At 40.5% G+C, this 20,490-nt stretch overlaps 3 protein-coding genes across 4 annotated transcripts; 2 read left to right on the top strand and 1 right to left on the bottom strand.

Moving 5' to 3' along the window:
- Positions 1-1,354: 1,354 nt before the first annotated feature.
- b3gnt2l (UDP-GlcNAc:betaGal beta-1,3-N-acetylglucosaminyltransferase 2, like) lies at positions 1,355-5,100 on the top strand. 2 transcript variants are annotated; one of them, XM_036537090.1, is made up of 2 exons: positions 1,355-1,602; positions 3,520-5,100. In XM_036537090.1, exon 2 carries the CDS (start codon positions 3,737-3,739, stop codon positions 5,003-5,005), a length of 1,269 nt encoding a protein of 422 aa, XP_036392983.1. In that variant the 5' UTR covers positions 1,355-1,602; positions 3,520-3,736; the 3' UTR covers positions 5,006-5,100. The 2 variants fall into 2 exon arrangements, with proteins under 2 accessions (XP_036392983.1, XP_036392982.1); XM_036537089.1 differs by lacking the exon at positions 1,355-1,602 and adding an exon at positions 1,632-1,799.
- Positions 5,101-7,059: 1,959 nt separating this feature from the next.
- Positions 7,060-11,976, bottom strand: bckdha (branched chain keto acid dehydrogenase E1 subunit alpha). Its single transcript, XM_036537245.1, has 8 exons — positions 11,860-11,976; positions 9,769-9,945; positions 9,474-9,560; positions 9,240-9,348; positions 8,718-8,879; positions 8,378-8,584; positions 7,946-8,087; positions 7,060-7,726 (listed from the first exon to the last, which is right to left on the bottom strand). Exons 1-8 carry the CDS (start codon positions 11,974-11,976, stop codon positions 7,384-7,386), a joined length of 1,344 nt encoding a protein of 447 aa, XP_036393138.1. The 3' UTR covers positions 7,060-7,383.
- Positions 11,977-15,504: 3,528 nt separating this feature from the next.
- On the top strand, positions 15,505-19,514 carry exosc5 (exosome component 5). The gene is made up of 6 exons (XM_036537533.1): positions 15,505-15,623; positions 16,192-16,305; positions 18,401-18,522; positions 18,706-18,846; positions 19,085-19,174; positions 19,395-19,514. Exons 1-6 carry the CDS (start codon positions 15,527-15,529, stop codon positions 19,488-19,490), a joined length of 660 nt encoding a protein of 219 aa, XP_036393426.1. The 5' UTR covers positions 15,505-15,526; the 3' UTR covers positions 19,491-19,514.
- The last annotated feature ends 976 nt before the right edge of the window (positions 19,515-20,490 follow it).

Below are 20,490 nucleotides of genomic sequence, written 5' to 3'. Positions count from 1 at the left end.
GCTGACGGAAAAGGTCAGAATTTTCTAAGCAGTGGCTTTGCACTGTATAATACTGCACAGTTATAGACCTGAATGTAACTCGGCCCTGTGGTCCTGCTGAGCATGACCAAAAAACCTTAAACAAAATACTGTAGATTAAAAAGTGAGGAGGACATTGAATTATCAGTTTTATTTGAAAAAAATTACTTGCTTTTTGGGAAATAAGATATACAGTATTGTTTGAGTGGCAGATTTTATGGTATGTTACAAAAAGTATAGCATGTCTGGACATAAGTCATAGATTTGACATAAAATTGAGCTACCTACACTCATCTAATTCTCTTTTCAATAAGGAATAAATTAAAAAGATGATCTTTTGCTCTGTGGGTGGGAAAGTTTTAGGCTAAAGCACTTGATTTCCATCCTCATCAAAAAATCTGACATGCTTAAGATTGTCCTTATACAAGTGGTGTTAGTCATCAGACTGAAAACGACGAGTAAAATTCCTTGACATCAGCAGGTTTTGTGGTTCCCATTTTCCTCTCTGGGAACCTGACAGTCTAAATGCATGGTTTGTGTACACTTTGTCTTGAATAAAATTTCCTCCTCTTTCACATGAGCTTTGGAATCGTAAGTTGAGCACAGGACCCTGAGGAGCAAAGCATGATAAATCATTTGATGCATTCTCCTGCAGCTGATGGCTGTTTTCCACACCACAGGGCCCACAGGGGCTTATAGATCATAACAAGTTAATGACAAAATCCATCTTGAGACATGTCTGGGGTAGTTTTGGCAGTTACAACACCTTTTTTATCAACATGTTTTAATTCGTTATGCATAAACACAACCTGGGTATGAGCACATTGATTTAAAAAGTGAAATGTGGGTGGCGTTTTAATATCTCCAGTCCAGGGATTAACAGGAGCTGTGACTATGGCTGCATTGACTATTCCCAATGCTGAAGTGTGCTGTGGAATCACTTAAGTCTTTTAAACATGTTTGTTGTTCATTTTAATACAGAATATGTATGAGTTCATACTTGTGTTTTATGATTTACGGGTTCAAACAAGATTTTTAAGAACAAAAAGAGATGTAGACTATTGTTAAAATATCAGCTTTATCGTTAGTTTCTCTATTGATTAGGGTATTTGTTGATTAACAAAGCTTCAACTACCGTTGTTTCCTTCATGACTTAAAACAACATTATATAATCTAAATATGCTGATTAAATCCCTAATACGCAGATGTATATGGGCTACATTCACTGCACTGAGCGGAAAACTGTAGTAAAATGTGGAAGTATCGCATAAAGTGACGGTAGCATAAATAGCTGTTTATTTTCAGACAGCCCACAATTCAAAGTCATGCGGACCAAACTGATGAGATACAATGAAGACCAAGAAAACATCCTCAGAACTCAACGCCGCTTTCGTGTGTCCATAGAAATGAAACACAGCGCAGCGCATTTCATAAAGAGAGCGCTGTTTTAATGAGGCAGAGGTACCAATGTAGGCACCGTCGAGCACGGATTAATCAGTAGCCTAATTCGGGAGAAGCTTAACGCGAAACCTGAGATAGCAGCAGTTCACAGAACTGCTACCGTACTATCTGCAGGTACCCAAGGTAAGACACCTGCGTTCTTCTCACATGGGCTTTGACACACCTTGTTGTAATACGGAAGTCGGCGTTCCGAGGAGCAGCGTTTTTTTCGTCGTTTATGCATTCATTTAATCGCCATTCTAAGATTCTGCCTTTTATGTTCATATACTTCCGTTACACCAATGTCTACAGAAGAAGAAGCTTTCATGAAGATTCTAAATGTAAGTAATTACACATCTCTATGCTATCGTCTTTGTGGTCGTATTTCAAGTTGCCCTAAATGTGATGGACTTTGAAAAGCCTCGCCAGCTAATTTTTCTTTAAATATCTTTTACATTATTTGGTGTTGTATCTAGACCTAAACAAGGAGTCCTTTTTCCTAAATTACAATACTTCACGACTTAACGATAAATATTCGTTAAGTAACCTTTGACCATATAAGTACCAAGCGCTTAGCTGTTTCCGAAGGAAAACAAAAATAACGTGTAAAACCATCGCATGTGTTTCATTGAGAAGCTTACTAGCATTAAAAAAATCAGACAATTTTGTTGGCACATTATTGTTAATTTTTGCCAATATACCCGATTTCCTTCACCAAAACTCTACACTGCAAAATGCTGGCTTTTAGTATTTAAGTTCAATATGAACAGTTTGTACAGGTGCTTGTGAAGAGATCAGTGAATGACCTGTGCAACTCTTTGGCCATACGCTCAGGTTACATCGATCGAGCAGATTGCATTGGTCCCTAACCAATTTAAGGCTTATGGAAAAAAGTTGAACTGTCATAAGCTACATATACAAAAAGAGAAGTTGAACAAACTTCAGAAAGTAAAATAAACACATGCCTTCATTTTTGTTTTCCAGAATTCTTGTATTACCTAGTTTCTTGGAATATATCCTTTTTTAAAAAAGAAGGGGGAAGAAATGCAGTTTCGTCAGGCCATTAAAGATCCTATAAGATGTGTCATTTTAAGCTGAAAAATTCTATTCAGGTCGCAGCTTGCAGAGTCTTTACATCCTTGGTTTGAAGATAATAATTTATCTGTACCAGCTGGTGTACCTGTACAAGTTATTGTGTGGCCTACAATTTTACTGTGATAGGTATAACCCTGAACTATTGTTGGTAGCAGTAAATGCAGTTTCAGTTCCTGTGTCTTTTCTGCAACAGGACAAATTTTGCCAAGTTCCCTGTAAGTCCACAGACTCGTCTCAGACCCCACTGTCTGTGCTTTTTGACCATGTTTGGTTTTGTGGTCGGCACAAGCCTTCCTGTCACTGTTGTATTCTGTATTGCCGTTCAGTATTGCCGCTGTGTGTATTGAACTGCATCAGTGTACTGTGGGCCTGTCTCTCTCCCCAAGCTCACAACTGAAGCCCCTTCGGGCATGAACAACATCATTATTCTAGTGTGAGATTGTGTTTGTCCCTGTAATTAATCACTAAGGGCGTTACTAAGTCTGTTGTGGAGAGACTGTGCATTTGCTTTGAGGTTATTTTGAGTTACAGTATTTCCATAATTTATTTGCAGGTGGTGTTACTTAGGTCCTTTCCTCTGCTTTGTTGTGCTATTAAAACCAGCTGGTCTGTGTATGTAGACCACACTCTGCAAGTAACTGTTTCATGACCTATTTAATTTACAACTGATGTGCAAGTTGACATATGCATCTTACCACCAGGCTAACCTAAGGAACACTGGCAGAATCATAATGCAGCAGCCCTTGAGTCGTTGAAGCTTTAGCCTCTGAAAATTTGACTTTTGTCATTCTTAATACACCGAATAAGGTTGCTGTCAGACATTGTATACCTCAGGATGAATTCTAGGTTGAAATCTAACAATAAAACATACCTTGGTAACCATTACACAATCTCATGGTTTGGATGGAAATTTAAGCTCTGCTAATGTTTAGCTAGTCACAATGGTGTTGTCTTTGTTGCTCTTAGGTGAGGTTACGTGACAGAGTCGAACTGTGAGAAAGGGGAGGAGCTGGCCATTCAGACAGGCACAGAGACCTGAAGCAGAAGGCCCACCCACGCCCCACACTGCTGACTGAAAAGAAGGGTTACTGCTATTTCCTCGGTGCCCCTTTCCTCCGCACACACTTTAGCTTTTCCCTGTCCATCCCTTTTTTTTTTTTTTTTTACTTCTGTCAAAAGAAAAATGAGACGCACCAAAGTCCTTGTCGCCATGGTCCTCACAAGCAGTCTAGTCCTCATTTTTTTCTACTCCTCCCTCAACTTGCAAGTAGTACACACCCAGAGAGCATTCACGGTCAGCGTTCCTGTCATCAGGCAGAATGTCAGCTCAACAACCCGCGCCAAGCAGCAGAATATGACATCATCCAAGCCACAGAGTAATGTGGTCCCCATAACTATCTCTGCAAACTTCAGGAAAGCTGTTCCACAGAGTAGTGCTTACTGGAACCGGAGGCAGAACTTCCTCCTGAAGCAGCTAGATGCCAGGGTAAATATCACAGATGATGAAAGACTCGGCTGGTCTCACTGTAGTGCAGCCAGTGTGGAGAGGCTGCAGACCAACATCCAGGATTTCAACTCCTACCCAGCGCTGTACCGGGACTTCCTGCTTGGCATGGAGTGCAGAGACCCCCCTATTCTGATTGACCAGCCAGATAAGTGCACCTCAGAGGGCAGAGAAGGCCAGACCTACCTCCTTTTTGCCATTAAGTCTGTTCCCAGGAACTTTGAGCGGCGGCAGGCGATTCGGGAAACATGGGGACAGGAGAGGGTGTATGAGGGAGGACTGAGAGTGCGCACTGTGTTCCTCCTGGGCACATCCTCCACAGAGGATCCTGATCTGGGACAGCTGCTATCCTTTGAAGCCCAGCACTTTGGGGACCTACTGCAGTGGGACTTCCGTGAGTCCTTTTACAACCTGACTCTGAAAGACAACGCGTTTCTGCACTGGGCCATGAAACACTGCTCCAGCGCAATGTTCATCTTCAAAGGAGACGACGATGTTTTCACAAACACGCAGGCTGTGCTCACCTACCTGCTTTCCTTGGAACCTGAAAAGGCCAAGAAGCTCTATGTTGGGCACATTGTCTCTCAGGCCAGTCCTTTCCGTGATGCCAAGAACAAGTACTACGTCCCTCAGACCTTTTACGAGGGGGCTTACCCCCCATATGCCGGAGGGGGTGGATTCTTGTTCTCAGGGTCTCTGCTTCAGCCGCTCTTCAGGCTATCTCAGTTCATCCCCTTTTTCCCCATTGATGACGTTTACACTGGAATGTGCTTCCAGGCCTTAGGAATCACCCCTGAGGCGCACAAAGGTTTCCAGACATTTGATATCCGGGAGCAGGACCGTGAGAATGCCTGTGCTCACCGGGACCTGATCCTGGTGCACCAGCGCAGCCCCCAGCAGACTCTGCGGTTGTGGAGGGGCATGCACAGCCATCTTCTAACCTGCTGAGTTTCATACTATGCTCTGTCACTGCCAGCTGTGATCAACTTGCACATTCCCACGCACAATGCTAGAGGTATGCTGCACAAACAAATTACAGAACAAGGATACCTACTAGGAAGAAGGATGTTGAGGGATCTAGGCTGTGACACTTTGAAGGCAGTGATTGTCTGGCACAGTGGGTTTTCACTATTGTATATGTATTGTATGTATTCTATGTTGGATTTATTTCCAGAAACATTTCCCTCAAGTTTTCTATTTGAATTGTTTTTGAATGGGTCATGTCACACTGAGTAGTGTGCCAGTAAATGCCTGAATGGAGGTGTGGACTTTTTTTAAATGCTCTTAATGTTCCTGCATTGACAGTCACTGAGGCTGAACCTGACCTGTGGACAATATAAACTACTTATTTGTTCTTGTGTGATAGGTTATTCATGTTTTTGTGTCATGTATCTGTCTCTGTATGTAATATTTACCTACATCCTACATCCTCCATAATATTTTTGTCATTTCATCTTGCAAATTTCATCCCTCCTATTTGCATGTATGTGTTAATGTAAATACTTTTTAAAAAAAATTCACTGACTGTTAATATTACAGAAATTTTAGTAAATTTTAGATTGGTTTGTCTACCCTAAAATGTATACATTGCACATTTGTATAAATCATTGTAGTCTGTGGCCTTGTGCATTAAGCCTTCAGGTATACCACAGAGTGTGGGTCAGACCAAAAAAACAGTTCAAGTTCACGATGGTTGGATTTTCTGTCTAAACAATGAAATTGGGGGGTGGTCTGGGCTGATCTGGCTGCCAATTTTGTCCAAGTTTTTAGGTGCTTGTATGCTCTGTCCTGTTGTACATTGTTCTGTTGGAAATAAATGAAAAATAAATATTTGGCTGGTTGTACTCTTCCAAGGTTTGAGTAATTTGTTTAGATAGTCTGGCTTTGTTCTCAGGATGTAGAGCAGTCATGGATATAACTATAGTGAAAAATGGCTGTTCAGTTGTACGACATGTATAAACTGGGAGAGGTTACTTCTCCACAAGGCTTTATCACTCCATAAAAAAGTTCTGTCTATATTTTAGGATTGCATATGACTGTTTTTAGTTGTTGCCTCTTAATCCCATCCAATACCATTAATTTAATGTCAAAACATGGCAATATGACCATAACTCTGCCAACTACGATTTACAGTGAACATGCCAAGACGAGACGTATGTCCTCTCAGCCCATCTACATTTTATCTAGCAGAATTGACCAGTGAGTACTTTCTACGTTTTTGCACAAAGTACGAAACTTATATCTGAAATTGATATCATCTCAGCTGACATTAAACCTCACGTTGTGAGGAACTCAATCAGTGCCAGATGATAGCATTCCTATTATTTCAGGTCATACGTTTAACATAGGACACCATATAAACGTATTCAGACAAGCTCATTGTCGGTGTTTTATATTGTTTTATTGCCTTTCAGGGTTGTCAGCCCTGCCCTATTTTCCACAAAGGACCTCAGCATGAGTATTCCCGAAATGACATTTTAACTTTGGGTAACTTTGAACACAAACCGGCTATTGTCCTACTGGCCACACCCAGAGTTCCACAGCACACACATCCATATTTTTATAGGTTATCTGATACGTAAAGTTTAGTGAAAGATACAAGTTGAAAGCGCAGGTTCCATTTGTAATGAAACTAATAAACTGATATGAAATTATTTAAAAAAGCAATAAAATGTTCAAAGTCCCTCATGTAAACTGACTTATCATCCATAGTAATTGTGTAACAGCCAATAGACCCCATTACAAGACAACCCTTATGTATGGATTGGGAAAGGCAAAACTGTTTACTGATATCATTCTTACATCATTGTGTTGCAATTTTTCATCACAGATTTCAGCATTTCAATTTCAGTCTGCCTACCCAATCAAACAAGTGCTTGCTGTGCATAACCCCACAAGGAATATGGGAATGGAGAGTGATAGATTCATTATTCCAATGACTTCTGTTTAAAAAAAAAACAGGCTTGCAAAAATGTGCATTTGTGTTTAAAACCCTGTGTGTATGTGCATGTTTCTATATGTGTATGTGCGTGTTTCTATGTTTTGGAATATATCTGAAAAGAAAATGAGGAAGCATTTTCGTGTCACTTCCTTTCCTTTAAGCCCTTCTTTCTTTTATGTGCTAAAAAGTGCAGAAATGCCCCCCCTCCCCGCAACTGGGGATTAAAATGCATCAAGTAATGGGCTCTAAATTATTAATGTTAAAACATTCTTTAGCTCAGTGCAATCTATATGGGGACAGGTGAAGGTAAATCCTCATTTTCTCTATTTAGCCTTCCCTTGCTCCCCTCCTCAGTGCCCCTGTGCTCCATCCAGGTGGCGGAGAGCTACTCCTCATAGATTCTGAGGGGGTAGTGCTCCTTGTACTGCTTCAGGTGCCTCCACATGGCCTGTTTTTGCTTCTCCAGGTGAGGAGGAAGCTCCTGGTAAACGTCTGTAAAGAGCAGGTCTATCCGTGGCTTCAGCTGTCGCTCTGCACTCTCCAAGGCCTGCATCACCTGCTTGCGTGACTCCTTCCTCCAGGCCCGCTCCTCCTCCTCACCCCACCAGCCACGACCTGTCATGTAGTTGCGCAGCCGCAAGATGGGGTGGTCCTGCTTGTCCCAGTAATTCACCTCGTCCACAGAGCGATAGACTGAGCTGTCGTCGCTGGTACTGTGGTGCCCAACTCTGCGGAAGGGAGGAAGAGGTAGGGGTCAGTACTGGGCTCTTGATTGGACAGTCACAAGGCACAAAGATTCACGCTGTGCTTTGAGAGGGAAATAGTGAGGGCAAGCTCATTGTAGATGGCGCACTCTAAAAGGATACTGCAATGTCGTTCATATAAATGTTGTAGCCTGGAAACTCTCAGCCAAAACCACAGCTGACATTCACATCACCAATGGTCACCTGTAGGTCATGGCCTCGATGAGGAAGGGTTGGTTCTCAGTGACAGCTCTGTAGCGAGCCTCCTTGGTGGCATTGTACACAGCAAACACGTCATTCCCATCAACACGGATAGTCATGATGCCATAACCGGGGCCCCGGGCCGCTGAATGACAATGTAAAGAGAGACTTAAGCATGGAGTCCATCAAAATTTTCCCTTAACTTTGAGCCACAATTAAATGCAAATGTTACTTTTTTCTTCAAAAACTCAGTATATCAGGTTCAGCGATCACCAAAAATGAATGAAATAAAGAGTTTTTTTACAATGAAAAAAGTGACTACTGCAGTTCATTGTGAGATAAACAACAAATTTTCACTGAATCAAGGACTTAATCTACACTGGACTGAAGATGAAGAGGGGGAGAATACGAGAAGTAGGAGTGAGGATGCCACACCTATGCCATCCCCGCGATACTGCTCCCTTGTGGGGGTGGAGATGGCATAGCCGTTGTTGCGGCAGAAAAATATGATGGGACACTCCAGCGTTGCAGAGAAGTTGAAGCCAGCGTGGGCATCACCCTCACTGGCTGCTCCATCACCAAAGTAGCAGATCACTGCACGGCTGGAGTTCTCCCTCTTCAACATATATGCAGCCCCAGCCGCTAAAATGCACACAAGATAACAGCACATGCTGTGAACCACCTGAGTTAAGGGTGTTATACAAAGCAATGGGTAATAGGGCAATGGTGGGAGGGTGATGGGTGGACATGGAACAAAAGACAAGCAGAGGCCCACCCTGTGGAATCTGTGTGGCAAGAGGGGAGGAGATGGTGACAAAGTTGAGGTCCTTGCTGCCATAGTGGACCGGCATCTGCCGACCCTTGCCCAGGTCATCTGCATTGGCATGACACTGTGCCATGAACAGTTCCAGAGGGAAACCCCGATACATCAGCACACCTGCAGCACAGGGGTTTACAGAGTGCAGTGAGCCACAGACAGACAGGTACAGCACGGTTACCACCGTGAAGTGACAGGTACTTCATTAACTACATGACAGGTTAATTGTTTGATATTGGCTGCAGAAAATTACAATTTTTGTGTTATATACTTGGGGAGCGGGGACATGTACAGTATGTAACTGATTTCAAACTTACAAATTTAGTCACAGTTCATTTTAAGATTGTTATAGAACACTTTACAGGTGGATTGTTAACATCCTTTTTTTAAATAGACCTCGGAAAAGCTGTTCCATTTATGCTATATTTGAGGACTTTTTGGTTAACTGTAGAATGTATGTACATTTCCATGGGTACCCACCAACTTCTCTGTACTGTCCAAAGACCAGGTCATTAGGGTCAAGAGCTGCTGCACTTCCAATGTGTGTACCCTCCTCACCAAAGTTTGTTGCATAGAATGAGATTCGACCCTACAACAAGGGAAAAAAAGTTAAAAGCCAGTCTCATCTCTGCCTTTCTACCACATTCAGAATTTCCATGATGACAGCACAAAGCCCACACATTTAAACATGCAGCTGTTTTGAGTGACTCTCACCTGCCTCTGAGACTCATACAGGATGCGGTCCATGGTGTTGAGCAGAGTCATCTTCTGATAGAAATTCACCACCATCTCTTTTGGAAGCTGTTGAAGAGTAGGGTGGAGGAAGCCCAGAGACACAAAGGAAGTCAGTCAAAAGAAAACAGGTGAATTTGGTGAGTCTGTCTGTTCTTCAAAAATATTTCACACTAAGCATTTTCCACCGTCTTATTATTTTATATGTAACAGATTTGGTTAAGCGGGGGATGGGGTGGGCTAGTGCAGGAAACCCCCATGTGCAAGTGTGTTGTACCTGGGGGTCTTCAGAGGGGTTGATGATCTGACCCTGTGTGTTCATCACCCTGTACACTGGGATCCCTGAGATCACATTTGGCTGGATGAACTCTAGGCGATCCACAAAATCCGCAGAAGCCCCAGGAAACTGCGGCCTCTCTGTTGATGAGTCGGGATGATGTTGGCACAGAACACCCTGGAAGAGAGGCAGAGAAAGGAAGAAAGGAGGTCTGAACCACAGTTTTAGGCATTTGACACTGAAAATGCACAGTTTGACAGACATTCTACCGTTAATATGAACTGACTGATAAAACTGAGTCTAGGTGGCTGTAACCCTAGCACTCTGTGGTCAGATCTAATGGTGAGTGCTGGCTGAGACACTGGTAATTGAAACCAATCCTTGGATAGAAGGCTGTTTTCAAAGAGAACAACTCCCACCAGCATGCAATGGATGACTTCACAGGTTGCGCTGCATTGGTCTTGGCAGATACAGAATGGTAACTACAGATCTGAATGCGGTACATCTGAATAACATGTTTAAAATGAGTAAGTGCCCTGATATGACAGCATAATAATTTTGCTGATTTTATGGTGTCAGCCTTTATACACAACTTAGTTTGGTGCAGAGCACAACCTAGTATTTCAGTGGTTTCAAGTTGTTGTTCAAGCAGCATTGATAGCGCGAAACATCACAACACGTCCATTTGCAAGGCAGACGCCCCAGGTTTCCGCCTTTCCTTTCTTGCACCTCAGTTTAATGCTAGCGTTACATCCTTTCATTTAGGCTACATGACATAGCCTACATTGATAATTCTTGATAAAATAATCGCAAATTCGTAGATGACACTAAAGCCAGGGTTGAAACTAACACATTGCTATAATAATCTAAAAAAAATTACACTAGATCAAAATCGTTAACTATACGCTAATCATATGGCGTGTCATCACAGTTTAATTTATGATAACTGTTTTATTTAGCAGTATTTTGTATGTTTCTAAAAGTTAGAAGAATGTTTATGCAAATAAATATCATCTGAGCTTGCTGGAACAACTTCTTTCGCAAGGAAACAATCTTTAAATGACTTCTTCCGCAAGACCTAACGTTAGGTGCTTTCCAGGCTGGTAGGCGAAGGAAACACCGCATATCGCCTGCAACAGCGACTGTAACGTTAGATCACTTGCTGGGGCTTCACGCTCTGGTAGCGAAGTAGTAGGCTTACTCTTAACTCATTATCTCAGTATCTTGTGTTAAGACATATTAGTGATCAGTTAGATTTCGACCAAATTTACGAATATATAGGATATATTTCTTAAAAATAAAAGACGTATAAGTAAATACATAAATAAATAAGGTAGTTACATATTCATAGTCGTCGAAGATCACAACAGTGTTCTGAAACGGGTCTATGTAGACTATTTTTATTAAAATTTTTGACCATTCGAACTGGGGAAAAAACGGTTATGACTGATGAAAAAGAATCCACAATGTGACCACGATACGATATTTTCGTTGAAGAGTTAACTCATTTAAGTCTGAAAACCGAATGCCTTCGAATAGCCCGTCGAGCCAACAGTCAAAAGACTGGCCTAAAGAGCTTGCTGGGCATCAAAATGTGATTTTGCAACCACAAGTGGTGGAAATTAAGTTTTAAATCGACCTCAATATTTAAACTTCCACTGTTAATACATCTTCTCGACCACGAGCTTGAACCTGTGCCATGAAACAGTTATTCGCATACATTATTTTACAGTAACAACAGAAATGAAAAATAGAGGTACAGCAGTGTTTGGCATTTTCTATGGAACTGTGTAACTGCACTGATGTAAATTTATGCAGCAGTGGTATGTAGGTTATTCGCTATAGAACTGTTCAAATAGCCTCTAGCTTACTATTTAAACCATTAATGATGTTACAATATTCATTATCATGAATTATCATCATCTGACTCCAAAAGTTACAGACACCTATATTACGGTTACGAATGTTTAACAAATTACATTGGAAACCAGTGCGACATATTTGCCAGGTAACGTTAACTGTCAATTATGTTTTGTGCATATTTGTAATAGTGGACAACATTTTTTGCACACTTAACAGTAAGTTACTTACATTGATTCGAAATTCCCTGTACTGAAAGTGTCTTGAAAAGTCGTTCAGTCCTTTATTTTGACAAATTACATTGTGTCTAATTCCACAAAACTTCCTCAAAACCCTGACAGCCGCCATCTTCTTCGAAAACTGCCCTAGCCAGGTGTTGTGAAAGTTTGGAATTACCATGTAAAAGCATACCACAGCAGCGGTGCCATCCGAATATATACGATGATGCTGTAGACCTATTAATGCGTTCTTATCCGTTGTTCATTACACATGAATTTAAACAGATGGTTACGTTTGTCTCTCTGTGTGAACTTTTATGTTTATCTTTATATTTATATTCAGTATATTAACACATATCCATATATGCTTGCATTTGATTAATATCAGATACAGAGTATGCAAAGGCTACTTGAAAGTCCATCATGGTGTCATTTTGAATTTCTGTGCTGTTAACCATGCATCAGTGATTTGAAGTGTGTTCACCGGTGGCAGAGTTATGGGTCATCATCTTCATCCACCTGCCGCAAAGCCAGAGCTTTCACAGTGAATCTATATACAGACCAGATATTCAGCTCAATGTGCTTTGCATTAAAAACTATCATCTCTGCCATTGTTGAAGGTAAAGCCATGTATTCTGATTTTTTTGAAACAGAGCATACATAGTCTGCATAGTAAAGCAGACAGCAGCAGACTTCATCTCCATGGCAATGAAGTACAGAAGACAGGGGAAACAGGATCTCAGTCTGTGGTTTGATTGACTGATTCAAATGGAAGTGTGGTTGTATTTGGTTCATTTGGAGTTATATATGAAGCCTCGCTAGTGGCATAATTGAAATAAGATCACCATAGACCAGTTTGTATCTAAACTTGGTGCATTAGTTTAACACAAATGTACAGTATGAAAGCAGTCACACCCAGGTTCAAATTCAAATGAACAGCTGAAAAGTGGAATTAAACTAAACTTAGCTTTGGCTACCTGCCACAACTGTGCCTGTTGCTTCAAAAAGAACATTATCTTCCATAGATAGATGCGCTTTGTCTGTCTTGGCTGAAGTCAAAGTCAAAAGTCAAAGTCAAATTTATTGTCAATTCTCCAATATGCACAGGACATACGGAGGATTGAAATTGCGTTTCTCTCAGGCCCACGGTGACAATACAACAGTTCGACATAACACAATGACGACACAGAGACAAGAACAAGAATTTTCACAGAAAACAAGCTACAAATTACAAATATTTACAGCAAGGGCATCCAGGCACATGGTAGGTTTATAAATATGAAGAATAAATATAAAAAATATAAATATAACTACAAATTCCACAGGAGTATGATGTAGACTGTTTTTATAAGTAAAGTGACTGTGCAGGTCTGTGTGAGTTTGTGTGTGATTAATGTTGGGAGTAGGGATGGGTAGAGAATAGTCCAGGCTTCAGTATGGGGGGGGATGGGGTGGGGTTCAAAGTTCAGTTCTGTGTTGGAGCAGATGGCTGAGGGAGGGAAGAGAGTGGACCCACATCATGCCATTTCAGCAGATGTACTTTATAAGTCACTCTGATAAGCTAAATGACAATAATGTAATGTAATGTTAAAATGCATTCTAAATGGCCATGGTATTGTTTTATGGAGATTATGCAATTTAGTTTCATACAGTCATGAGTAGTATATTTGAAATTAGGCAAAAACTGCAGCATTTCTATATATAGTCATTTTCCATCAACACAAAAAGCGTATGACATTATTAAAAAGCATATTGAAAAAGAATCTACAGCTACATAAATTAAATGATTACCTTGGCAGGAATGCTGTAACAGAAGACAGACAGCTTCAATAACTGTCTCTCCCTGATATAAAACGAATTATCAGAAAGTGAGCTGCACTTTATTTCCTCCTCAGCTGATGCAGCATAGCATGTTATTTGCTCTTCAAAAGAGGACAGACTGGCGTGACAGCTGACACAACATCACATTACAAGCAAAGATAAGAAGTCAGATAGGTACAGGAGTTCACCTGTCTAAACCCGGACATGCTTATGGACTGAATGCAGGTCTTAGCTGATCTCATAATCAGCTAGTTTTCTATTATAAATCTAAACATATATGTAATAAATGCCACAAATAAGGCTAACAAAGACTTTGTAAATGATTTTACATCTATTTCATATTTTGAATTTGATATGATACGGTGAGCAAATTAATCTGAGGTAAAGACTGTCCAGGTAATCAATACATATGAAATCATACCCGATGAGTGTGAGGGCGTTTTTCTTGTTATTATGTAAAAACACCTCAGTCATTACATTACTGTTATTTGGCAGATGCTCTCATCCAGAGCGATTAACATAGGTGACAATTTTACATATTATCCATTTGTACAGCTGGATATTTACTGTGGCAATTTTGGGTTAAGTACCTTGCCTAAGGGTACAACAGCAGTGCCCCAGCTGGGAATCAAACTGTCAACCTTTCAATTATGAGCCCAACTCATTACCACTACATCACGCTGTTGGCCTGTCTTTGAATCTGTGGGACTATGATGTCTAAGCTAACTATAGTTTACTAAGCTTACTATATTTCATTTAGTAATAATAGTCATTATTTCCTCTGGGTGGTTCTGTGACCAAGCTAGCCACTAAATTAAAGCAACACTATGTAAAAAGACAGAAACAAGCAATTTATCTAGCTAACTAACTGTTATTAGAAGACCACAGCATTCCCCTGCAACACCTTAACAGGCTACTTGGTTAGCAGTAGCAGTAACAGTATGGTGTTCTGTCCTCTTATTTTTGAGATGAGGGTAAAGCAATCTGATGTATTTGATCTGCACTTGCTCACCTGATGTTGTCCCATTTTGAATGTTCTCATTCAAAACGTCAGTGGCATAATAGAATTGCGTCACAAGCAGGGTAGGAGCCAAAGCTCTTGTTAACTGCCAGTTTTGAACGTCTTGTGTGTTAAGTTCAGACAATGAAAAGAGAGAACGACATTTATACCCAATACAAAAGATGTCAGATCTTATCGGCTAAGGGGTGGGGATTAGGAAAGAGGATCACAAGAATATGGCTAGTACACAGTGCATTTATTTATTTTTTATAGGTAAATATCACGCTGGTTTCTGCACACAATGGTAAATACCTGGAATAGAAGAAGAGGTGCTCTTTAGGTGTGTTTTCTATGAAGAGGAAAAGAGAGGGCTTTACTGGGAGGTACACTGTCGAGGAATGACAATGATGACAAAGAAATACATTAGCATGGAGAGAGTTATGGGAACACACAGCTCTTATATTAGATTACATTTTGTGTAGCATACACTCTTATCCAGAGCAGTAAATGCAGTTTTCAAAATTTTACTTCAGCCATTTGTAGATATTTAGTGAGGGTTAAATGGCATGCCCAAGGGTACAACAGCTGTGGCCCGCCTTAGACTCACACTAGCAACCTTTGGTTATCAGTCCTGGACCTTATAACTATAGCACATTGCTGCTCAATTCTCAGGTTTTCATTTTATTTTCCACAGGTTTAGCGAATGTGGCATTCGGATTTCCGACATATAACCTTACCACTCCAGCACAGTAGGCGGCGCTACTGGGTTTTAAATCTGCTAGCAGCTAGCAACATCAGTCGCCAACAAGTTTGCGTCATGTGGACGCGACAAATAAACTGTATTGCAGTTTGAAGCACGATGGAAGCGGTGGAACAGCAGACCGTAGCGCTTCGAGAATTTGGCTGCGAACAGAATTTGCTCTCACGACCTGATGGCTCAGCCTCGTTTGTTCAAGGTAAGAAATGTCAGCATTTATTTTTTGGTTTAATTATAACTGGTCATTTAAACTGTGTAAGGAATATTTCATACGTTGTGTGCCTAGCCATATTGCTATCATAGTGGTAAAGCTAGCTGTCCAGTCAAGCATATTTGCCACTCAAAGTAGGTTTCAGTGATGGATATCAAATGCTTTTTATTATTATTATTATTGTTATTATTATTATTATTATTATTACAGGTAGATGTTTGTTTCCTAGTGCTCTAGCTACCCAGCTTTTGTGGGCAAAATGACTTGTCTTGCTAGTTGTCTTGCTGGCAAGTTAGATATTACGTAGTTCATCTTTCACCGTTGTGTGTCGTTATGCGCAAATGCACTGCAGAACGCTTTAACTGAGTGCTTTAACTAGCTTTGTAGTTTCTGGTTCACTTAATGTTGTTAACATCAAGGGAGCAAGTCATATGGATTACTAGCTTAGACTCAAGAGACCTTGGCAATCTTGTGTGAGTGTACATACAGTCTTTACAAAGTGTAGGGATTGAGCTGGGATTTGAAGGAAGATGAATGCATGTATGTCTCACTGTAGGTGACAGCAGTGTGTTGGCAGGCGTGTACGGACCAGCAGAGGTAAAAGTCAGCAAAGAAATCTATGACCGGGCCACACTAGAGGTGGTGATCCAGCCCAAAGTGGGGTTACCAGGTAAGGGGGTGCAGGTCTCTGTGTGAGCCTCATGATAACACATTTTATGTGGCTTCAAGTGATCATGCTTCACCTTTTTTTGTTGTATTGACTGACAAAAAATAGCCGAATACTGTTTGTGATCATGAAATACGTAAATTATTTATTACATGTCTTGGCTCTGAATGGCCTTTTAGGTAGTTGTATGCTGTGAGTTATGGTGTGGCTAAACATACTGGCGTTTCCTGCTTTTATAACACAGTGCATTCCTTGAAACCGTGCTGGGGTTTAGTGGATCAGTTGGAACTGAATTTGATTTTCCATAGATGTAGTTTTATAAGGGCTACATTCCTGTACAAAGCCTGGAAAACAGTTGTTTCATAAAAAGTGGGATTAAGTGAAATGTCAACAAGATGTTAATGCACCATAAATATTTTTATATTAAAATGTACTTTCAAAAGAGTAGGACTGAGTAACGTGACGAGCACTGCATGCCAGTTGGGATGGACAAGACCAAGAACAGCAAGGCACAAATCACCAGTGTGTTTATTTGCAGGCTGAGGGAGTTATGTGCACACACACAGCACAAATAAATCGTTCAGCCTCCCAAGTGTGTTCATGTAATGAAAACAGACTAAAATGAGAGTAAAACTAATAAAGGGTATTATTATTATTGTTGTTATTATTATGTTTATCTCACCCGGTGGGGGAAAATCTATGCTTTATTAGTTTTACTTTTTTACTTTGGTCCTTGCAGTGACTCTTTTTCTCCCTCTTATACTCAATACCCAGCCTCTCTTTAGTTCACAGTGCTTTATTTTCATTGGACAATAGTCCCAAGTGTACAGAACATAACTGAGCATGCTTGTTTAGTAAAAAAAAAAAAAATGTGTTTTGGGCAGCAAAATGGCAATGTGAAATTCAAGGTAACTTAAATGACAGGATATTTGAATACCATTAAGTGATCTCTGGTAAATCGGGATTTTGTGTCCTAAATGGCCCCATTTCATATCCAGAAACGTCCTAAACGTAGATTGTAATGAAACCTGCACCATGTGTAGTTGTTTGTATTCTGAGTTATTTATTGTTCTGGAAGTCAACCTTAGCAAGGGCACCTGTCAGTTATTAATAAAATAGTCATTAAAGTATTGTGAATTAAAGCTTTATATGAAGGTTGGTCTACATTGTAAAGTGTAGTTTTTACTCTTGTTTACATCAATTGTGTGTGGACAACATTGTGGTGTGGACAGCCATTTTATGTCAGTACATGCTATTTTTGTAGCATGTATGTTATCTGTATGAGGTTTGGGATTGACAGCATGAACATATTTTGTGAAACATCAAATGTTGTTTTGGGGTTTGATGGTAAAGCACTACCACCGCCTACCACTAGGTGGAAGCAAGATGCTTAAAATAGATAGGGAGATAGGGATAGTGCTTGCTAAGGCTGGGTGATTAATCGAATTTTATTTTCAATTACGATTTTGGCTTCCAACGATTATGAAAACAAGGTAATTGAGATAAAACGATTATTGTGCCGCATTATTTATTGAAATGTATGTGTATATATAATTTATAATTTATTTTATTTATGTATTTTTTTTTAATTTTTAAAATTTGTTTTTCAGTTGAAATATATTTAAAGTTCAAGAAAATCCACTGTTAAAAAGGCTTTTTTTTTTTAACCTTTTCGCACGTACGGTCACACTGGTGTGATCTGCCGTTTAGCGCCTATGCTAAAACCGGTGCGATTGAAACAAAAAAATTCTAGCTAATTTTAGCTTTGAGGAAACGGCGATTTAACGTTAAAAAATATAGCAAATGCTAACTGAAACTATGAGAAGCTTAATAACGCTAATGAAAACACAATGAACCATGTAACGTAACACGTGTGCCACATAGCATAAAAAGTTACGTGCAAAAGGGTTGAAAGTTCAGTAAATGCATGATGTTTCCAAAGTCAATGAGTAATTGTGTTAAATAATCGTGATCTCAATATTGACCAAAATAATTGTGATTGATTTTTGCCATAATCGAGCAGCCCTAGTGCTTGCTATTAGTGAATTTGTCTGTATGTATTGTGCTCTCACTAACTTCTCTCTTCTCTCCGTCTCAGGAGTGAGGGAGCGAGCAAGAGAGCAGTGTGTGCGGGAAACATGTGAAGCAGCTCTTCTCTCCTTTCTCCATCCACGTTCTTCCCTTTCTCTCGTCCTTCAGGTCATTCACGATGATGGCTCAGTATCCTGCACAGCAGTCATATCTCAGTCTGCCATAAACAGAAGTCTGTTTGTATTCGTTTGCCTTTAGGGACTTTGAAACTTTGTGTGTGAGTGAGCGTGTTTGTCAGAAAGAGGACTGGGGTGTTTGTGATTGTTACATTTTTTCATGAGTCTGTGGTGCAGTTCCTTATCTTCCGCCCAGCTTCTCTCATGCTGTCTAAATGCTGCCTGCATGGCTTTAATGGATGCAGGGCTGCCCATGGGGTGCCTGTTCTGTGGTGTGACCTGCGCGATCGACCCAGAAGGACGCATAATCACTGACCCAACTGCACAGCAGGAGAAGGTACTTTGCTAACCGCACGCACTGAAGCAAACTGCTGCATTTACAAGAACATACCAAGAGGTGTGGAGAGGCGCTGCTCTAATATTCCACACATACTCTCTGATGACATTAAAGTGCAGGACTGTAGTTAACATACAGCACTCTTTAATATTTCAGTGCCATTCATTAAAGCTGATCGTTCTTTCTTTTCAGAACATATTTCAGTGCCATTCATTAAAGCTGGTCGTTTTCTTTTCAGAACAGTCGTGCTGTGATGACCTTTGCTATTGACAGTGCACAGCACAGAGTGATGATGTCATCAACCAAAGGGTCATTCTCAGTTAATGAGGTTAGCGCACTTTTAACTCCTAAATAATTCAGCCCTTCTTTTACCTTGAACTCCGAGGTAAGTGTATCCATTTGGGACTGCCAGCATGTGTGTTTGGAGCAGTGGTTCTGAAGAGGCGTCTTCTTAATGATACCCTCCGAGTCCCCTCTGTGTCCTTAAGTGCAGCACAGAGGGTAATGTGCTGTAACGTCTGCTGTTTTGTGTTCCTCTAACTTCACAGCTGCAGCAGTGCATAGCAGTCAGCCAGAGGGCCTCTGAGAAAATCTTTCAGTTCTACAGAGACTCTGTCAGAAGACGATATTCCAAGACACTTTGACAGCGGCCATTCTCCCTTTTACCCTCTACGTACCATATTAGTGTGTTTTGTTTAATAAAAGAAGAAAAATGTATGTGTCTATTCTGTCTTTAGATATTATCCTTCCATTGCCAAATGATGTATAAAAATACATTTATAGTATGCTGAAGTGGCCTGAAGAAGAACGACAATACTTTGATCTGTCCTGTTATTAATAGTAATGATATTAATAATTACAGTAACCATGATGAGTGGATGTACATTTATCTGACTCCTATGCAAGATCTGAGATCTCATTACAACAAGGAGTGGGAGACTGACCTCAACCACCACCAAAGATTAACAGCTCCAGTTCTCAGTTGCCAAAGGGCAGGCTTCAATTATATCATAACTGGCACCTGATATGAACCGGAACTACAGCTTAAATCCAAAGGTACAGACAACCAGTTGACCATGTAAGTGTCTGAGTAGTGGCTTTTCGGCATAACAAAGAGTAACATAAAGAAAATTGCTTAAATCAAGTGCATTTATTAGATTAATTTTGCAATTACATATTTACATACACTTACATAAGTGGGTGACCAGGAAAGAAAGAAAAAAGCTGCATGTTCAGACAGTGGATCTCTTACTTTTCTGCTGTTAATTGCTCTTATTTTGTTTTTGTCTTTGACAATTTACTGAACAAGGAGTTGAGCATGGTATGTCCAGCACCTTCACTTGCACATGAGCTGAAAGCACTATTTAATGAAACACTCGTAGTCTTTGGCATGCCTTTTCCCCTTCTTGACTGTTGAAGGACTACAGTTACATAGTGTGATGTGTTTAGTTGGCTGCTGATTGTGGTCATAACAGGTGTGACTTTCCAGTCTTGAAAGTGCATCATCAGGGTATCCAGAGGAAGCAGAGACATGTTCACATGCCCTTATCTGCCTCAGAACCAGTCAAGGTTGATTGTTACATTGGCCTTGTGTCACACAGAAATGATCACAGACTAGAGAATGATTAAATTAACCCCTGGCTG

This window comes from Megalops cyprinoides, chromosome 9, assembly GCF_013368585.1.
Source record: "Megalops cyprinoides isolate fMegCyp1 chromosome 9, fMegCyp1.pri, whole genome shotgun sequence".
NCBI classification, from domain to species: Eukaryota; Metazoa; Chordata; class Actinopteri; order Elopiformes; family Megalopidae; genus Megalops; species Megalops cyprinoides.
Note: the sequence above shows the minus strand (reverse complement) of the source record. Positions and strands in the feature narration are given on the sequence as shown.